Genomic DNA, 21,170 nt, shown 5'->3' on the forward strand with positions numbered 1-21,170 from the left:
TTTTTCAGAGAATTGGGCAATTAGAACCAATAGTCATTTTTAATAAATGTTTTGAGATCATTTCTTTTCATTTCCTTGTGTTTTTATAATTCTGACATCACACTCTTTGATATGGGCTAGCATCAGTTTTCCTGTTGTTAAATTCTTCACAGTTATTCATATGTCACTAATTATAACTCCATTCTAATCATGCTGTTTGTCCTTAAGATTCCAGCTTGCATCTGTGAGCAGACTTGCAATGTTTCTAGTTCTTATGCTCTACAGGTTGTGCCTTTTGAGGTAGGTTTCATTTGAAACACTAAACTATAATTACCAGTGTTCATGATTCGTACCTCCAATAAAGAATAGCTTTTCTGATATATTTGGAAGACTTCTAATATTATTCTTCACACTTGCAAAGAAATATTCTGCTGTCTTTGTAGACTCCCATAATCTCTGCCGTGCATAGCACAAGTCCTGTCATGACTCAGGTACTTTTGAAGTCATCTGGGTGATTAGTTGACTAGAATCATCAAGTACAAAGACGCCTTTGTCAATGACTTTTTGGCATTATATTTACAAGAAAGAAACATTTCCCCAGCCTCAGCATTTTGGTAGCTTTGATTGCACATTCTATCTTTATTTTCCCTTCCAGCTGGATCATCTCTGTCCAGGCTTTATCCTTCGCTTCATTTTGTATTCTCATTTTTTTCTCTTTTGCTTTATATTTGTACCTGAGATACTAATTCTATTTTCTTTTTAGAGAAAAAAGTAGAGTAGATGCATAAGTTCTGTGTTGAAGGCTAACAGAAATGAATTTTAGCCTTGTTTTCTATTAAAATGTATATCTATGCTCTAATCAGAAGTGATTAATTTGGGGGAAAAGATGAAGGATATTTTTTATTCAAGTCACAATATCAACAGCTCATTTAATTTATTTCATCCTTAATCCTCATATTAACACATGTGCTTATGCAAAGTTAAAATAACTAATACCATATATACAATTTTAAAAACTTCATGGAAAATATCATTATGAGTTAATCTCTTCTGTGATAAGCATTTTGAATAAAAGTGCTGATCAGTACACATAAAATGAACAACCTATGAAAACAGGTTATTAAATAGAGTATTTTAATAAATCATGATGCATTGCCTCTCTTTTTAATAATTTCAAAACATGGAAATAAAATCTTGCCTTGCTATGTAATGCAGCATGAAAATCCAAATAAAAGCATAAAATTGCAAATTTGGCAAGAGGGTTTGAAGAAAGGAGTATAAAGGCTTACAAAATTTAAAACTCTGTAAGTGATTTTATACCACAGATGAATAAGAATTATATTGTTGACTGGAAAAAAAGCATATTGATTTACAAGTAGCCTACTTCTGTAATTTAAAGATGTTCGTGATGGCAGGTATACATCTGCTTTAATAACTATGGTTGAAGGTGACATTGATGAATGTATCTATGGATGAGTGAACCTGAAATGTAAAATCTCAGGACCTGCAGGTGTTTTCACCCTGCCTCCCACTTGCTTGGGTATTGTAATCACTCTGTGCAGTTTTGAATTGCACAACTTTGCTAAACTGAATGTTGTGTCTTTCAGATACTCTGTTATGTGCCAGGGTTATTTTTTTCTTCATCATCATGAGTAGTTTCCTATTGTTGGAGTTGTGGTTTAGGACATCCAGAAAATATGGCTTTTTCTAATTTTACATCCTTATTCTTGCCTGATTTTAAGTGTAAAGTCAATTCAGTTTTCAGATAGTTGCTTCATCTAGTTGTTGCTCAGATGAAGTAGAATGAAGACCTGATTGCCTTGAAATATAATATAAATATAGATTAGCAAATGGCATCCTTTTTTTTAATCAACTATCATTGTTAGAGTTTTAGGAATAGTCTAGTGAATTTATTGGAAATTCATGTTAGCTGTTAAAGTCTCAGTAGTCTTAGGCTACATTATCATTTAATTAGATGCAATATATAGCTGATTTAGAGGTCACCAATAGTTTCTGTAGCTCATGAAAATGGAGGTTGCACCAACATCAAATGTTGGACATACTTGGTTTTGAATTTCAAACTCACTAAAAATTAAGTTATTATATATGTACTCATAATGCATATACCAGTCTATGACCATAGATATGTCTTAAAAATGCAACTGTTGATAAGTATAATGCTATAATAGAATAATACTTATATTATATATAATATAATAATAATCTTCCTTGAGGTATACATTACAATTATAAATTTAAAAATCCTCTTCATGTTTGAAAATACATTCATATACATTATCTTGTTTTGTTCTTTCCTAAATATAGACACTATTTGATAGGGAATATATAAGTACTTCATATGAAATTTCTGACTTAAAAGTTATTATCCATTTTCATGTTGAATCACTGACACTTTCTAGAAAAGCAGCTTTTTAAGGAGTTATGTTTTATATAAGTTCATGTACTGGCAACGTGCAACTTTATTTTTTTTGCCATCATATATTATGTAAGATAATTATGTAAACAGGACATGTAATATTCATTTTCAGATTTGATGTTAAGCCCACTAATTATGGACTATTGCCTATTTGATGTTATCTCTGAAGACTGTAGGCAGAAGTCGAAGAAGAAAGATAGTTTTGATAAACATGTGAAATAGCAATGGGCTAAAGTAAAGGACCCAGCATGCTTAGTGATCAAGTCAAGCCTGCAGGCTTAGCTGCAGACTAGATGGGTAGAAAAGAAATATATATATATTAGTGCGGATGAAGGGAGGAAGGAGAAATCAGGGTTTTTAGGTATTAGATTCCCAAGCTTTAAGTCTTCTTACACACATTTATCCACTTACTGCGCATTTGTATGCTTATCATCTGCTAGGCTCTCAATGTACTGGTGAATGAGATTGGTACAGAAAATACCTCAATACCATATTGTTTATTGAGGATGTCCCACAGTCAAGCAGATAATCAATGCATATATGATATATTTTTGCAATGATGATAAATTGAGGTTCTGCTTGTAACAAGATAACTGAAGAGACTATCCAAGGGACTCACTCACAGAAAAAAAAAATCTTTTCTGAGGAAGTGGCATTAGAGGGAAACAGGGGAATGGTAAACATACAGAGTCAGAGGAGCAAAGAGATGTCCTGACAGAGAGGCAGCAGCATGTATTAGCTGAAAGTAGAAAAAAATGGCACACCCGTAGGTAGACCAGGTGGCTGGAACTCAGAAGTGAAGTGTAAAAAATGAAGTTAAAGAAGGAGTCCAGAAGACTAGATAGAAGCACATCTAATTTTTTTTCAAAAGGTTTATTTTTTTTTTGAAACAAGAGAATCTACATTGCTCTTTTTTTTTTGAAATCTGAAAACATTTTTAAGTTTGAATTTTTTTTATATGCTACAATAAAGAGAGGCTGAATCCCTTAAAATCAATCAAGGGATTAACACTGAAATATGGAAGTGAAGCCAAGTAGCCTCTACCTCCACATTTACAGATTTCAAGTGCAATGCATTGACCTGTTAGAATGAATTAAAAAAAAAAAACTGCAGAAAACCTACATTATCATGAGGTAAATCGTGGAAAGAAATCTTCAGCAATCCTACTTCTCATCATTTAAAAATTAGTATTTAAGGTAAAAGCAACCTGACATTTAAACACCTAAGATCTAATTGGCTACAGCCGAGATCTAATTGGATGCCTGAAAAACGATACATGCAAGCCTGTGTCTGTCTCCCAGCGTTTCCGAGCAAGAAGCTGGGAGAGCAGAAGCGAATTAAAATGCCTGTCACCTAGTAGATTCCGGACAGAGGGCAGTCTTTAAGACCCAGCGACTGTATTTGTCTGAAGAGGAAATGTTGCTTTTTGACAGATGAGAGAAATCCCCTTAGTGCTGGCTGTGGGAAGGGAGAAGTGAAGTCAGTCACCTGGTGGTGAAGGCCAGTAAAACAGCAAAGCGGGAGGAAAATTGCTGTCTCCCTCTCTCCTCTCTCCCTCTTTTCTCTCTGTGGGAGCAACCTCCTCTTCTCCCAACTCTTTTAGCATAACCTTCAAAGGAGAACGGTCCCTTCAGACTTTATTACCGTCCTTTCCCCACTGAGAGAATACCTCTTAGCTACAAGACATTTTTTAAGTCTATGCAGGACTTCGGGGATTCAGTTATCTTGCCAGGGAAAATTGATGATTGCTAATGTCTGGGACTCACAGCGTGCTAAATTAGCTACCAGAGTATGCCTGACGGAGGAAGGCTTTTATCACATACTCTTCTCTCCAGTTTGAACACATTTGCTTGAATTTTGCCGCATGATGCTGTCCAGGGAAGCAGCTTTTTTTCTTGGGATGCAGCAACTCGCTGGTTTCTAAGCTTATTGCAGAAGAAGAAATAATCTGAAATAGAGTGGATTTTTCCCCCCCTCCTCTGCTGGATTCGACTGAGCCGTGTTGGACCGCGGAAAAGATCACCTGTCCCTAAATCTTTGAAGAAGTAAAACAAAGTGAATTACCATTAGTATTTATTTATTTATATCATTTTTTTTAAACCGGCGGAGGCGGCGAGACCACGGAGAATGAGACTGAGAGAAGCTGCCGGGGCTTGGAGGAGGATAAAGCTGAGTTTCAGCTGGAAACTAAAAGACTAGATCGGTTCGGGGAGCAACTTGACCGGTTCCTCTCCACTTCCTTTAGTTTCGCTCCATGGATAGATCCACGGACCTGGACATCCAGGAGCTCAAGGTACGTGGTCCTGCGGCGGCGGCGGCCGCGGCGGCGGGCGGCGCTGGCTGCGCTGGCTTTCCGCTCTGCCGCGCTAGCATCCCGGGCTCTGCCCGCCGCTTCCCGGCGTCGCTGGAGTAGTCGCCGGTCCCGCGGGACGGCGAGGGGGCATCTGGGGCGGGGTGTCCCCCGGCGCAGCGCCCCTCCCAGGGCCGCGGACACGCAGGCGGCTGTCCCTTGCCCTCCCGCGCGGGGCTGCCCTCCGCGCCGTGGCTCCCGCCGGAGGCCACCCGCTCGCTGTCCTCGCGGGTGGTTAGTGGCATCTGGGCTGCAGGACCCGAGGCTCCTCGGTGCCCCGGACCTGGCTCGCGGAGGCGGAGGCCGCCCCCCGTCCCCATCCCCAGCCCCCGCCCCCCAATCTCTACTCGAGGTCGCCCGCTTTCGCGGCAAAGTTGTCCGAGATGCGCGGCGGCCACTTTGCCTCCGGTCCCCGCCCGTCGCTCTCCTGTCCCGCTCCTGCCCCCGCGCGACACCGGGACAGCCTGTTTCCCTTGGCTAATTCGCTGCACAGAGGTGTTGGTGGCCACCGCGAGGCAGGGACCCCTTTCTCCCATCGCCGCCCACACCATTTCCCTCTTGATGGCCACTGCCTTGGGCGCGAAGGGGTGGAGGGGATCATCCAGGGGGCGCACAGGGCGAGAGGAGAGACTTAGGGATCCCCTGCTGGCCTGTCTCCACCAGCTGCACAGACCGACAGACCTGCTAATCCTATAACCAGGCCGGGTCTGAGGAACTGGGGAAGGGGTGACTCTGGGTGGAAGCAAGTCGAGAGGGGGCGGGGCGCCCCTCCCCGCCCAACCTCCGGGGTCGGAGGACACCCCCCCTCCGCCCTGGTGGAGTCTGTGGTTGCACCCCATGTGGTGCCTGCCCTTTTGTACCTTTGCTCTACCAGTCCTGAAGTGGCCCCAGAGCACCCAGGTCACCAATTTACCACTCTGCTTGTGGGTATCTCTGCCTGCAGGGCCAGTGCAAAAAGAGAGAACTTAAAAACCAACAAATCGCAAAATAATTTAAACGTCCCGCTCACTGGTAGATGATAATGCTGAGAGAGACTTGGGAGCATTAAATTACATCAAATTATAAACATACATAATACATACATACACACATATATATGTATGTGTCCATCCTACCTTCCCCCCAGGCATTTGTACACTACCATTCTGCTTAGGGTGTTTTTGCTAGAGATTTACATGTAAGGACTCTGTCCAGGTAAGGACTTTTTCGACTTTCCTTCCTGCTTGGAAAATATGACCAGCAGAGATTTGCTGAGAAGTGTCAGGGAAATGGGTCTGTTGAAGAGGCTGGCTGAGGGCTGGGAAATCCCCTGCAGCCTGCTGTCTGCCAGCATCACTAAGCCTGTCCAGCTCCAGTGGGTACTCATGTCTCCTGGTGGTTCCCAAGCCACAGGGGAAGGAAGCTGGTAGAGCCTAGAGCCCTCTGGTGCCCGCCTGCACATGTAGCTCCAGGGAGCCTGGGCTGTTTGAAGACACTTTAGACAAAAAATACTTCAGTCCAACTTTCTGGGTTCCTTGGAGGACATGAAGTGGGATAGAGGCAGGCTCTAATGTTCCAGTTAAAGTTGGCAAACAAGTTCCTGTGATTTGGCCAAGGTCACAATCAATAGACCTTAGCCTGGATGGAAAAGTCCTGTTATCCCTGTATTGTACCAAGACAGGACACATTGCCTTGTATTTGAAAAACACCACCACCACCACCACCAACAACAACAAAAAAACCAAAACCAAAAACAAAACAAAACAACAACAACAACAAAAAAATCCAAAACAAACAAACAAAAAACCCAACAAACCCTTGCTGCAGTTTCTAAACATCCCTGTGTTTTGGGAGAGAGAGTAGGCTTTACTTGAAAAGAATACAGGAATGTGATGTGTGTAGTATAGAGAACTGGGTACTTGCTAACTTTTTTTTTTCTAACAACAGGGAATGGTAGGAAAACCTGATTTGAGCGGATTGTTCCCCATGACACCCCTTAGGTTTCTAACGATGAATTCCTGGATACACAGACACGATATTGTTTAAAGGAACAAAAGCATCATGACCACTCTGGAAAGTTTTGTCGGTGGTTAGTCAAGGATCACAACTTAACCTTAGTGCTGCTATGCCTTAGCTGATGGTTCTCACAGCCACAGGGTACTAGACCGTATTGCTCGGGGAGCCCAGGGTAGAGGACTAGAAGGCTTTGATGGAAAGAGAGGGTTGAGGATGACTGGGAAAGAAAATGAAGGAATGCTAGAAGAAAGCTCTATTGAGGAAGCTAAGAAATTGTCTCAGGGGCACGCTTCTGTGAGGGTCAAAGCTGGCAATCGAGGCAAGTTGGGCAAGCCTTACTAGGAAACAGTTGATGCATCCATCAGATTTGTGTTGTCGGCTTTTGACCCCACCTTTGGAACACTTAACCCCTGAAAAACATGTGGTCTGTGGTGGCATCGCTTGTTGGAATGGCTTTCTTACAGCAGCGTCCACTGGCTTGGGTTTCTCAGATTACTTATGTTCAAATTATTCCGTGATGGCTCTATACTAGAAAACCCCCATTGTTTTTACTCTGTTGAAAAAGGAGTAAAAATGCTGAAGACACTTATTTGGGTGCATTATTTAATGTTTTGACTTTTTTTTTTTACCCCTCCATTCCAATGGTCCTTTTACTAAGGCAAAGCTGCATACATAAACTTTAGTTTTGTGGTTGCTTTAATGTACCTGGATGATGTTGGCAGGGATTAGATACATAAACAAATGTATAGGATAGTATAATAATCTAATCTAGCTCAGTTTTAAATCAGCAGTATCATTAAATACAGCTGTCAACCTCAGGTTTTAAGAAAAGGATATTGTGTTTCTCATCATCTTTGTTTCAGGGTAAATTCCTTTCTTTTTATAACATTTGAAAAGAATGTGTATGTATGTGTATATATTTGTGCTGTAAGTGTGGGCAATGGTATTTACAATATGTCGTAAAGTAAATAGAGTTTTCTGAAAAACTAAAGATTAGCCTCAATAATTAGATGTGAAATCATTGCTATCATTATCATAAATAGAACATACACCTTAAATGATTTATTGGTGGGTAATTGAGATAAAGTTATGTGCGTAAAACTTGTTAATGAAGGCAAGAATATTTTCCTCTTCTGTTTTACACACAAGCCACTGATAAAATAAATCAGTGGTAAAAAGGGATCCAGTTCCCAGCCAAAGAATTTTGGTCTGTTCTTTTCTCTTTGATCTGTTTCTTTTTGAATGTATAAACTTTGCTCTGGATTTTGCCTCAGTATTTGTTTTAAAGAAGAGACAACATCAAACAACCCAGAATATGGGTTGCTGCTTTGGAAATGTGGGAGTTAATGAATATTGATATTAGAAGGAGTATCGTCAGCCCTGTAATATCTCTAGTTACAGGGTATTGAGTGCCTCTGACCAGTTTGATAGGTGAATATTAACTCTGACTTGTATTGAGCTATACCGTTTTCCACTTTCAAACAACTTTTCTTACATCATAGGACAGAGCACCACCGATCCCCAGAGTGGACATGTTATAATATGTTCCCTATAAGGATAATTTATGATTATGAGACACTAAGTATGAATAAAGTATGGTAAAGAATATGAGCATTGAGCTTTAGAAGAACGGGTTCTATTTTCCTGTATAAGCATGTAGAAAGTTATGCTTTTAATTGCAAATAATCCATTCTTGAATAATTTCATTTTTACAGTTACATTTAATTTGAGCTTTTACTTATTTGTTTTCAAAATCTCATTAAAGAGAAAAACTGGTTAGAAGTCAAAACAAAATTTCTACCATTGGAACAGCCTGAGAACAGTGCTTCTATTTTAAAATTCTTTTCTAGGGACAAAATGGTAAATTATTTAGTTTATCCTGCTATGAATAAACCAACTTTTTAATAAGAATAATTTAATAGTTGGAGATAATGCAATAAAGATAGGTTAGAGTTGTTTAATGTTATCTCTTTAACACAATTTGTCAGCTAAGAACTTGAAACTTGACCTATATAGGCAAGGCAAAACCCTCCCAGAATGATACAATTAGGTCATTAGGAAAGTATTGTATGGAAGGAAATGATTACATAGCAAAAACTTGCATATATTTAAACAAGTGGTTGATTCCAAAATACAGAAGTCTGTAACAAATACCATAGTACATTTGTCTACAATTGCATCAAATAAGAGAGCTGGCACTTAGATGAATTCTAAAAATGATTTTTTTGTTTCATCAATAAGACACTCAGCCCAGAAAAGTGGAGCTTGCTGCAGTGTGGGAGGCTTTGCAAGAGTGTAAGTAGGTGGTATTTTTTATGCTAGTCATTCCATAGTGAAAAATAGTACTCTCCAACACATGTCATATTTTTAGCAACTTGCTTTTTATATTCACACTTTTGGTTAAGAATAAAGAAACATACATGTGAACAGTGGCTTGTTTGACTTCTTTCACATCTTCAGGAAATGTAATTTCTCTTCAGTTATGTCCAGTTCCAACTTTTTGATAGCAAGAACTAGCCAGAGATTTAGGAGCAATTAACTTTGACTTTTAAAGTTAATATTATTTTAATTGGTATTAATTAGGCATAATTGTATGCCTTTGTGGGAAACAACATGATGTTTTAAGATTATGAGTTTAATATCAAGCTAATTTATGTTTCTTATCTCATTTTTTGTGGTGAGACATTTGAAATTTATGTTTATAAATTTTGTAAAATATATATGCAATTTTTATGAGTTATGATTTAGTTATGTCATAATGTATACATAGTGAAATATGCATACAAAACATCATGAAGTTATATATATATGTGTGTGTGTGTGTGTATTTGTTTTTTGTCAATTCAAAAATAAAATTTCTGAAAAAGGGTAGATATAGGGTATTCTAGTAAGTAGAATTATTGAAGAGTGAAATTCTCCCATCTCTTTCATGTATAGGAATTACTATTTGTTCTTTTGAATCTTTGTCATTACATTATTTATTTATTCTGTGTGTATACTTGTGTGTGTGTAGGTATGCAAATATAAAGGTCAGAGGATAACCTATGGGAGTCAGTTCTACCATGTGAGTCTTGGGGATTATAGTTTTATTTTTTTTTTAAATATTCAGAAATGTAGTTAATTGAAGTGAAATAAACTTTACTAGAAGTGAAACATTATTTGTAGTTGAATGAGTAGATATAGTTGATACTGACAGAGAGAGAATTAGGAAGAAATTGCTCTTGAGAAGAATTGTATAGTTAATTTGAGAAGTGTCCGTCAATAGCTGCCATTAGTAAGCTCAGATCACGAGCTCCTACTGGCTATTATAGCTTTGCTGATCTCCGGACTTTACCAATTGAAGATACATCAAATTTTGAAGTAGCAGTAAAAAGAATTTCAAGATTTATGGACTCAAAATCATAGCTCTGCAAGATGGCTTAATGTTGTAAGACAATAAATCAGTGTGCATCTTTTGGAGCATTCCTTTTATATGATGTTTAGTTACTTATTTCTCATATGGTATTGGGATTTCAGGTAAAATGCAATTCAGCAGGCTTATAGATTTAAGGCACTAAAGAAAATGAGCATTTGCTTTGATTCAGATCTCTATAGGTTTTTTGAGTATATGCATTTAAATTTTGACTGACTAGGTGGGCAAATGCTCATCTAACAAAATAAAAGTTTATAAGCTTAAAAGTTAAACATTACTCATGGCCTTTAAAATGCTGAGGGTCAAAGTTATCTCATTAAAATGAGGTAGATTTTAATGTGCTAATATTACTAGCATATGTGTTTTTCTTTGGCTGTATCTTTTTTGGATGAATATTAGAAGTATGGGGAGATCTGATGTTTTCAATGAGACCAAATAGACAATTCTAAGCTAGCCATAGAATGAGCAAATTTAAATATGAGTATTCCTCCAAAAAACATCACAACCATTCATGTTCTAAATGTTAAAAAAATTGTATCATGCACCTTGGGAGTTGTCTTGATATATGCCTAGATAAGTTTTTGTAGGTTGGCTATAAAAATACTATAAGCCATGGTCATATTTTTATATGTTAGATTGGTAACATAGAGTGCTTCTAAGCCAAGATGAAATTAAAAAAATCTTTAAAAGTAAAGTATTTCTATGTCTACTCACAAAGAATCTGATTTCCATGGTAATGCCTATCAGAGAAAGAGGGCCTAAGATTTAGACTTAGCTGTTAATGGAAACATTCAGTAGCAATATTAGAATCCAGAGATTTCTAAAGGCACCAGAGAACTCAGTTTGCATCTAGCAGCCTTGGGAACTTTGGCATGTTTCAGTTTTGTAGTGTAAGTTGCATTGATTGTTTGTACAACCAGATACAGTTAAGATTCTGGCTCAGCCCTGCACTGGAGGCAGCTCTGTAGGCATGGTCTTCAAACCTTCTCACAGTTTTCAGGTTTAGCAGGCTAGGGAATATTAGGGTTGGGAACTGGGTTTTATTGGAGGGTTTTGTTCTATTCATTTTTACCCATGGCTGAATCATTTCTTTAAAAGTACATTGCAAATAATTCCAGTATTTACTCAATTAATCAAAAGTCCTTCTAGTTGGTTCTGTTACCTATTCTGCTTGCTCTTAGCTTTCAGTTCACCAGAGACACTGCCTAGAACTATAAGATGAAAAAGGATAAGTTAGAAAGCTCATGGCCATCTGATCTCTTAATCCTCTGGTCTATGAGTCTACAGCTCCCTGAACTTTTTGAAAATGACATGTTTGTATCTTCTTCAAAGAAAATTGTTTTCAAACTGATAAATTTAACATAGCTGTTTCCATCCTTCAAATATTTCATCTGAACATCAAGCCAGGTTGCATGATGTCATAGTTTCATTTTGCGGGCAAAATTGTAGCTCAGAAAAATGAAGTGTTCAGAATCAAAAGGTTAATAAAATGTGAAATAATGACTGAATTCTGTCTTCTGTTTCCAAATTCTGTGCTATTGAATGTAGTTTAAAATCCAGAGATGCTTGGAAAACATTTCTCATGGAATAAAGGATTTTCTCTGACATTCTTGTTTCCAATGTGAGTGGTGACATTTGAGCTGCAATCAACGTGTTTACTTTTCATACAGAATAGCTCTTCATTCTTCGTGCCTTCAAAAAATCATTAAAAAGCATCTTTAATCTTTGGGCCAAATTACTTTAGGTTGTTATTTAGTTATAAAATCTAATAGTAATAGAAGCCTATGTATGTACACATGCCAATAATCCCAGCTATTGGTGGGTAGATGCAGGAGAATCAGAAGTTCAAGTTGTCCTCAGCTATACAGTAAATTTGAGGCCAGCCAGACTACAAGAGACTTTATCTCAGAAAGTTTCTTTTAAATGATACATAATAAATAAAATGAGGATAATAGTTTCATAATCTTAAAGAACTCTTAAAAATTAAATCCTATATAAGTTATATAATTTTATATATTTTCTCCAGTATTTTACTTTTCATCTTACTTCCAATTTTGATTTTGTTAAAAACCATAAACTGAATTTGACTTGTAGCAAGGGTTTCCCACCTTAGCTTTTGTACATTCAGTTTGTCTTAAAATTAATACACACACACACACACACACACACACACACACACACACACACATACACACACATATATGCACTTAGATTTATGATAAAAGCAGAATTCTGAAAATGAACACTAGATGATTTAATTTACAATGAGGCTGAATATCTCCATAGAAATTCTTCATATTTAACAAAGTTAAACATATGACAATAAAAAATTGTTTTTAACTTTTGACATAAATTTATTTTAACATTTTTGCTATTTTTGAAAATAAAGTTATGTATAAACTCATAAAAGCATGGTAGCATATGATTCCAGAAAGGCATTTCTTTCATATTCATAAGAGATGAATATTTAATAATGCTCTCTGAGAACATTTTCTAAACTTTTCAAGTCTGAGTATTTCCAAACAGGTTGACTAAATACATAATACACACTTCCTGTTGACGAATCTTCACTTCTTAGATGTCTTCTCTTTCACCATCAGTGCTGGAGGTTGGCATTCTTTGAAGATGCTTTCCTCATAATAACTCTGTGCCTATCATTGTTATGGTCTGACTGCCTCTAAGACAAAAAGTCAACAGGATGAAGCCGTTCTGAACTTTGGAGCAGGACGGGGAGTCAGACTGCATTATGTTTCTTATCCCTATAGAAGCACCCTGCTTCGTCTTTGCCTCATTGGAATTAACAATGACTATTGGCCATAAACATTCTGGGTTACTTCTGAAAAAAAGTTAAAAGTGAAAACCTTAACTCTGTAAAAGTCACAAAAATAATGTATTCATTTTCGCTGGGGGCATGTATGCTCACATATGATCATTTTCTAATTTTCATGTTTGTTGGTAATCTCTCGTCTTTGTATGGAATAGTTTAAAAATATAGTATGTACAGAATATTAAAAAGGGGCCTTTGAAATTTTCTTGGGTAGAAACAACCAACCAGCCACATGAGCTTCCATGGGCAAGAATCATTTTATGAAACATGATATAAGAAAACAAAGTTGTGAATGGGAAAATTCTTTATTATTGTGATTTTAGGAGTCTGCATTTACTCAGTATATCTCAGCATTTAAAACAAAACAAAACAAAACAAAACCCAACCCAACCCAAACAGAAGGAAAAGCTAATCCAAGGAAGTAGATTGATTACCTCAAGATTTATAGAATTGTGTTTGAGCTTTCCATCTCTCCTTAAACATAAGCTACTTGAGAAATTTTATCTAGTCTTAAAAACAAAGTAAATTTCACTTCTCCTAAGCAGTTACTTGGGATTTAACATTAAGAATCCTTTTTTTTTTTTTTTGTCCTCAAACTGACAATGTTTCCAGCTGACTTAAATACTCTTTGCATTTGCCATAAAGGCACATTTGTGTTTTCATTCTAACAACTACTTGTAACTTAAACTAACTATTGGGCGCAGAATACAGGTTTTTTTTAGTTGTAAATCCTTGCATAAATATGCATTCATTATGAACAAATGTATACATACTTGAAATTGCAATGACTATATAACTTGTAAAGTTTTCGGTCCTAAAAACCATACCACAGTATTGTACATCTCTTGCAAAAGACTTCATCCCTCTATGAATTTTCTTATTTGCCAGAAGCTACAAACTGTAGACAAACAGGTTAAATTAGAATGTTGTGCCTACACAGGTATGCCATGCTCAGTATTTCATTATTCAGTAGCTCAGGAACTTCTGAACCTCTTTGCCATAAAGTGAAACCCTGCATGCCCTTAGACTGACAGTCTGATCAGTGACACTGATTTTTTGGGAACCTTTTAATTCAAATTTATTCCGATATTAGTCACTATTTCACTTTTCATTGCTTTCAAATTTGGCTTTTGTAAAGAATAATTACTTATATTGCCAAATGCATGAAATTCTTATGCTCCTCACTTTTATCTGGTGTGGAGTCATTGTTTTGAAGAAGTTAAAATAAATCAACTCATCTAACTCAGCATTTTGTTTAATGTTTCAAATCCACTTTGTAAAAATCAATGTTTTGATCTGTTGATTACTCTAAGCAACAAAAGCAGTTAGGTTTTATTTTATCTCATCAACTTTCTCAAAGTTCATATGTGAGTGAGTCATGGTTCAAAGGGTGAGCAGTTCCATGTTCTCTTAATGATAAGGCCTCTCCTTAAATCATCCCTGAAAGAAGTTTTAGGAATTTAGTAATTATGGAATGTGTAACACAGAGTGGAATCAGCTAAATATGTTTTTGGTTTGTGGCAATGGAGCCGAGTATATTTCATACACTTCCAAGTCAGGTCATAATACACAATTGCCTTCATCTTTATAAATACTGTTTTGTAGCATATGCATCAGTTGATTCTTGAATCTCTAGAACTTTATGAAGTAGAACAAACATAAAAGGCACCTGACTTCAGAATGTCTAACATTTAATGCAAGTAGTGACTCTTTTAGCTAAAATGCCTTTCAAATACACTTAAAGTGTGTTTCAGAAACTTTTTTTTCTTTATTAAGAAAATTTCTACTCACTCTACATACCACCCACAGATCCCACCTCCTCCCTCCTCCCATCCCCCAGCCCTCCCTCCCAAGCCAGCCCACATCCCCCAAATCAAGGTCTCCCATGGGGAGTCAGCAGAGCCTGGCAACTGAGCCTAGGCAGGTCCAAGCCCCTTCCCACTGCACTAAGGCTGTGCAAGGTGTCACACCACAGGCACCAGGCTCCAAAAAGCCTGCCCAGGTACCAGGGACAGATCCCGATCCCCCAGCCTGGGTGCCCCCCAAACAGTTTGAGCCAAACAACCGTCTTTTGTATCCAGAGGGCCTAGTCCAGTCCCATGGGGGCTCCACAGCCACTAGTCTACAGTTCATGGGCTTCCACAAGTGTGGCCAGTCATCTCTGTGCATGCTCCCGCGGAATGAGGACGATTGAAAAAGTAGGGATGGGGAAGTTCTACAGATAGCATAGTAGTAGTGTTGTATTATACCATAATATTAATAGACTTCTGACATTATAACATCATCTAAAAACATGTTTAGACTAAGATTTCTGTCTTCCAAGTCTCAACTTTCTGATGCTTAGTGAGATATGGTTTCTACTGAATTTGTAAACTGAAATCATTTGATGTTAGGAAATTCCTTTCCAGCATACACAGGTAAATTCGAATTCAAAGATTGAAATACCATTTTCTACTTGTTAAGTTACTGACAAATAGTGGCCGAGTTTAAACCAAGCAAGTTAAAAAGCTGAAAAGTCTGTGAAAATCACAAGTATTTACTGTAGCTTACATTTTATCTCAAAGAGAATGATTCTGAGTAACTACAAAAAAATAACAGAATAAACAAGAATACTTTTCACTATTTTATCCTACTTCTTGATTTAAATAATCCGATCTCTATATTAATCTTTTAAATTAAAAGACTTGTGATCCACGGTAATATTATTGAGTGTAAGCCTTCGAGCTCTGGCATATACATTATTGAATTCTTCCTGAGGTTTTGACAATAGAATATTTTCAAATGTCTATGAATAATAGGGGTTCTTAGCTATCTGTCCTGTCAGTTTCAGAATCGTTTATAACATCCTTCCATGTTTGTTTTATAACACTTCTGTGTTCTGGGACTCAGTCCTTGTTCAGCTGTTTTTTCCTCCTTGCACTCACTGGGTTGGGAGGTCATCTTAGATGCTTGAGAGCAGTTTCAAAGTGGTAACAGGCAGTGAGAACATTCGCTTCCCACCTCTCAATTGAGCCTCTAGGTCTCTACCCTGAAGTCCCCCAGCCTTCTAGAAAACTCTGTCTAGATATTCTACAACCATTTCCGTCAGAGCTGTACCACCAGTAACATCCTCTATCTTGATGTGTTTCAACATTTTCTTTAACATCCCATCAATTCAATAACGCCGTCTCTACAGCCATTGCTTTTCTTCATCTTTGTCCAGTTCATCATAACTTCTGTTCTCCTTCATAGCATTTGTTAAAAAAAAAAAAAAGCATCAGCCCTTCATCAGTCATAACCTTTCCTGAGAATCTTGTGTAGAGCTCTTGTCATGCTGATGGTCATTGTAGCAAATGTAATAGATGAAAAATAAGATTAATCTAGGGAACCAGGTCAGAATCACAGACAAGGGATTTATACAATCTTGTCTTCTTTTTAATTTCAAATAAGTTAGTTAACTCAGAGTGAGCTGGGAAAGACTAGACTTTGGAGCACAAAGGCTGGCCCTGAGTCTCAGTAGAAAGGGATTTAGACATTTCTGGAAATGCCTGAGGGTGTTTTATAAAAGGAAGAAAAGATGGTCTCTGGAAACCAGTCCCAACAGCAGACAATTATCAGCTTTCACAAGATTGGTCAAATTGAAGTTAAAAAAAAAAAAAAACCACACATTCTTTGAAGATAATTATCAATTTTCATTTCTTGTTTTGATGAAATTCTTGCACTAAATTTTTACAGAGACTAAAACCTGGATGATTTGCTTAGCTGATTTTTATATATTTTAGGCATAACCATTAGGGTCCTTACAGTGAAAATTATTATGTGTTTCACCATTTGAGAGCTGTGTCTTCTTAAATTGGTCTTTAGATATTATGCTAACACTGTAAGTCAGCTAAGTCAGCAGCAAGGCTATTCTGGAAGATTCTCAATGAAGGCAAGAATTTTGAAATATAAGTGACTCCAAATGAACTTGTGATAGTTACCTGTAAATCTGCTGGTATCTGGCCTTGGAATTATTTTATACATATCCTTTAGTATAAGCTAGAATATGTTGTGTATTGTACAGCAGTGATCGTGTAGCTTCTTGGCATAAGGCAACATAGACATGCATAGAACAAAGTAGGAATGGGTTCACAAAATCTAATGGAAGATGTATGCTAAAAACAACCAACAGTGTGAAGTCTCCTATGAGAATGTTGGGCAAGAAAGGTTGGTAGTCTATCTATGGCTTTCTTACTTCTTTTGACTAGCCTCAAGCAGCTATGCCAAAGCCATCCACAATTCTACATTTGTACATATTCTTTGAAGAATAAAACAATAGTTTATTTCTTATCTGTTTAAATTTTATTGTTTATTCTCTGTTGCCTATTTGTTTTAATCCCCACACTTTAGCATGATACAGCATAGTCAGCATAATGTTGATATTGCTCACATCTGGGATGTCCCTAACCCCTAAACTTTACTAAATAATTTATTTCTTCTTGATCATGCATTTCCTCTCTCTGTCTTATAATACTCCCTATGTACTTGTGGGAACACATTTCTAATTCTTTTCCAATGGATTTTCTGCTTGCAGATCAATAACCTGAAGAAGATACATTTTTCTGCCTTTGTATTCCTACACACTGTACATTGCACCATACATTTTTAGGTCAGCTGTGGGAGAGAGAGAATGAGAGTGTTGTCTGTTACATAATACTCTTTAAGCATTTTAAAAATGACTTTTATGTGTATGGGTGTTTTGCCTGCATGTATATCTATACACCATGTACCTATAGCAACCATGGAGGCCAGAAGAGAAAGGCAGGTTCCCATGGGATTGAAGTTATTGTCCACCTTGAACCACATGTAGGTGCTGGGAGTTAAATCTCGATCTTTTTGAAGAGCAGCCAATGCTCTTAACTGCTGAGCTGCCTATCTAGCCCCACATAATAAATATTCTAGGGCTTGTTAAATACAACTTTAAGAGCAGCATGCAATCAATAATTGTATAGGTTCTAAGTTTCCTTGAAGTATGAACAGTTTTTTCCACTTGTTCTATAGCTGTCCATTAGGTTAACCTTATTTTCTTGACTTTTATGGTTTGTATTTTATGCGTTCTTTTTAAATTATGAAATATATCTGTTAATTTTTCTTGTTGACATATTTTGGCAATAATTGGTGGAAGACTGGGGTTTTTATTGTGGGAAAGAATATTATTCTTTTAAGGTTGCTCTTTGATTTGCTTGTTACTTGCTCCAACATGTGAGTTAAATAAGGCATACATGGTATCTACTGCCAATGAGTAATGATTAGTTACTCATATCAAAGCTTTTCTGGAGCTTATTACCATTTAATGGTGGCACAAGAAGTTGTTTTGGGGAAGGTGGAAAAATTTCCTCTTTGAATTTCTGTGTCCAAGTTATGAAGTGATATATGCCAAGACATTGTAAATACTATTTTTGTGGCTGAGAATTTTCTTATTGCAAATGTCCCATTACATAGCAGAATTTTAGGATTTTGTTTTGTTTTGTAATGCATAGCCTTCATTGAAATTATTTTCTAGTGTCCAAACCTGTGAATCTATTTTCTAAAATTAGATACAAGTAATCCTGTTTCAACTCAATTTTGTATTAGCCACAGGCTAGGAGAAATTCCAGTGTTATAAGGTATTCTCTACATGTTTATGAAATGGAAAGTAACTCATGTGGTATAGTTAAGAATCTATAATATCTTGGCTCCAGGGAGAAAACAGGATCCCCAATTGACTCAAATTTCCATAATTATTTTAGATTAAATGGAGGATCTCAAACTACATGCTTATTAAGATTTAGTTATTTGCAAATGAAATTGAACACCAGCAATGATCAACATTTTCTGTCTTTTCTGTATGGTGTCATTGCTTTGAATTGTTGGTAGAAACTACTGCTTTTGTGTCTTAGAATAATCCTTCTTTTTCTAATTTATTTATGCACATTCAAACACAGACTTATACACAAAACACAGACACTCATACATACCACACATATACAGTTATACAAATATTGATTTTGAATTCATGGAGAAAATACAATTACTATCTAAAGTGCTTATTCATTTTTTCTAAGAGCTTCTACTCTAGTTATGTCTAGTGCATTTCAGAAACTAAATGCTTAGGACTTGATTTGTTACAATAAAAATTGCCCAGAGGATTAGTGTTAGGAATAGCATCATCTTATTTGCTATGGCCTGGAGCTCTGATGTCTTTATATTCTCTCTTGTTGGCTCCAGTTAGTCTCTCTGGTAGAAGACCAGTGTTAAGGAAAATAGGCTTGCTATTTTATGTGTGATCTTTGTACTTAATGAAAGAGAACTCGAAAGCAGACAGATTGAAGTGGGGTTGTATGTATATTAATATCAGTTTATCTAAATGTAGCTACAAAACTGACCTATTGCATTTTATTAGTGTATATTAATTATACAAAGGGATTCATTATGATGTTTCTATGTGTGCTTATACTATACTTTGATAATATTCACATCGTCTATTTGATTTTTTTTAATCTTCCCTCATGATTTTGGAAATGCCACTTTTATATATGCTAATTTCTCAAAAACTTCTAGGTTTATTATATTGTTTAGATATTGAGTTGCACAACTTCTCTCATTATTTTGATTGCTAAATAGACTTTAAGGTACTTGTTTGGTACTTGCTCTTTAAGTTATCTTAAGGTCTGAATTGATATTGCATAGCCATGCAATTAACAGATAAATAGCTTTTGCTTATATAGTCTTTTTCAAACTATCACAGATTATTTTACACTTGAAAAATATTCATTCCTGGCAACTAAAATGTTTTCAAAATCGTATGCATTTAATGAATATTTGTTGAGTTGATTACCTTTGAATGAAAATTGCTTTCTAATAGTGACTTTACTGCATTTTCCTCCTACAAAGTCAACATATCAATGCAAACATGTAATACAAATGGTTTGTATGTCCTGCATAGATTTCTTCGTAGTTAAACCTCTTGTTTCATTACACATTCATTTAGATGAGGTTGATACTATTCAGCATTCATATCAATCAGTGACCTACTCTGGCTCCTCATAATACTGGCACTATTGCATAAGACACTTAATGTGACATGAATAAAGACAGGACATCCTGAGATTAAATCTCACCACAGTCTGAGAGTCATGAAAAGCAAAGCATGTCCTTGCCAGATGACCATGATTAAATTCGGCATTTCTTATTCTGGACAAGTAAATAATAAGAAATAAATGATAGTGTATGAAAGCAGAACCTACAGCTGAAACTCCATACACAATGCATCAGAGCTGGTTCATGATATTGCTTAACAATATATTCAACCTAGCTCATAAAATCAAGATTGTTAGTTTATATTTTCTTTAAATTACATGCTTCCCTGGCCACAAAGAATATATCAAAGCAAGCTGTCTTAAATGCATAGAAGAGGAATTTATGGAAAGGTATATCATGACAATAATCCACACATATGATCTTTGAGTAAAATTCATAGACTGTTAAACACTGAAAAGAAGTGAATTTAGGTAGTAAGCAATGACTGTTACATATTATGCTGATATTCCCCTACCTAGACAAGTATCTTGTATTAACACATTTAATACATGGACATTGAGTAGAGTGTAATTTCTGCATGGGAATTTCTTAAAACTTTTTTTTAACTCATAAAGAACTCGAGGGTAAAATGAACTGTCATCTCCCCATTGACAGAGAAAAGTAACACAATTTTTGAGAGGTCAGTTACAGGGCTTATTTATTTTTGGTCAGTTTTGGAGCTACATAGACATGGGTTCATTGTAGACTCCCTTTGTGAGCTATGTGACTGTTGATGAGATAGTTAGCGTTTCTAAATGTTATTTCCTTCAAATGGTAAATTAAGATTAACAATTATAACTTGTCCTTGTAGATTATGGAACCATAATAAGATAGATATTGAATACAGCCATCAATGCTTAGCATAGAACCATGTAGCCATGTATTAGTTGTTATTCCATTGATATCATTAATGGCTATTCAAGAGGGCAAAGGAGGATGAGTAAAATACAAACAGGATATTAGAAGAAGTGAACATATTTCCCATCGATATGGAGGTGGGTTCACCTGGGAAGAAAATTTGATGAACTTGCTATGTGGGACAGAACTGGGACATGGCCACCCTGAATTCTGTCCTGGGATGAGACTTTGGTCT

The 21,170-nt window shown here is 36.6% G+C and overlaps 1 protein-coding gene across 1 annotated transcript in view; it reads left to right on the plus strand.

The window, feature by feature from the left end:
* Nucleotides 1-3,859: 3,859 nt before the first annotated feature.
* Sgcz (sarcoglycan zeta) overlaps nucleotides 3,860-21,170 on the plus strand; it is a 1,022,364-nt gene continuing 1,005,053 nt past the window's right edge. Inside the window, exon 1 of the mRNA XM_006973966.4 lies at nucleotides 3,860-4,709. Within this exon, the coding sequence (XP_006974028.3) occupies nucleotides 4,671-4,709 (39 nt within the window). The 5' untranslated portion in view covers nucleotides 3,860-4,670. The remainder of the gene's footprint in view (nucleotides 4,710-21,170) is intronic.

This window comes from Peromyscus maniculatus, chromosome 17, assembly GCF_049852395.1.
Source record: "Peromyscus maniculatus bairdii isolate BWxNUB_F1_BW_parent chromosome 17, HU_Pman_BW_mat_3.1, whole genome shotgun sequence".
Lineage (NCBI taxonomy): Eukaryota > Metazoa > Chordata > Mammalia > Rodentia > Cricetidae > Peromyscus > Peromyscus maniculatus.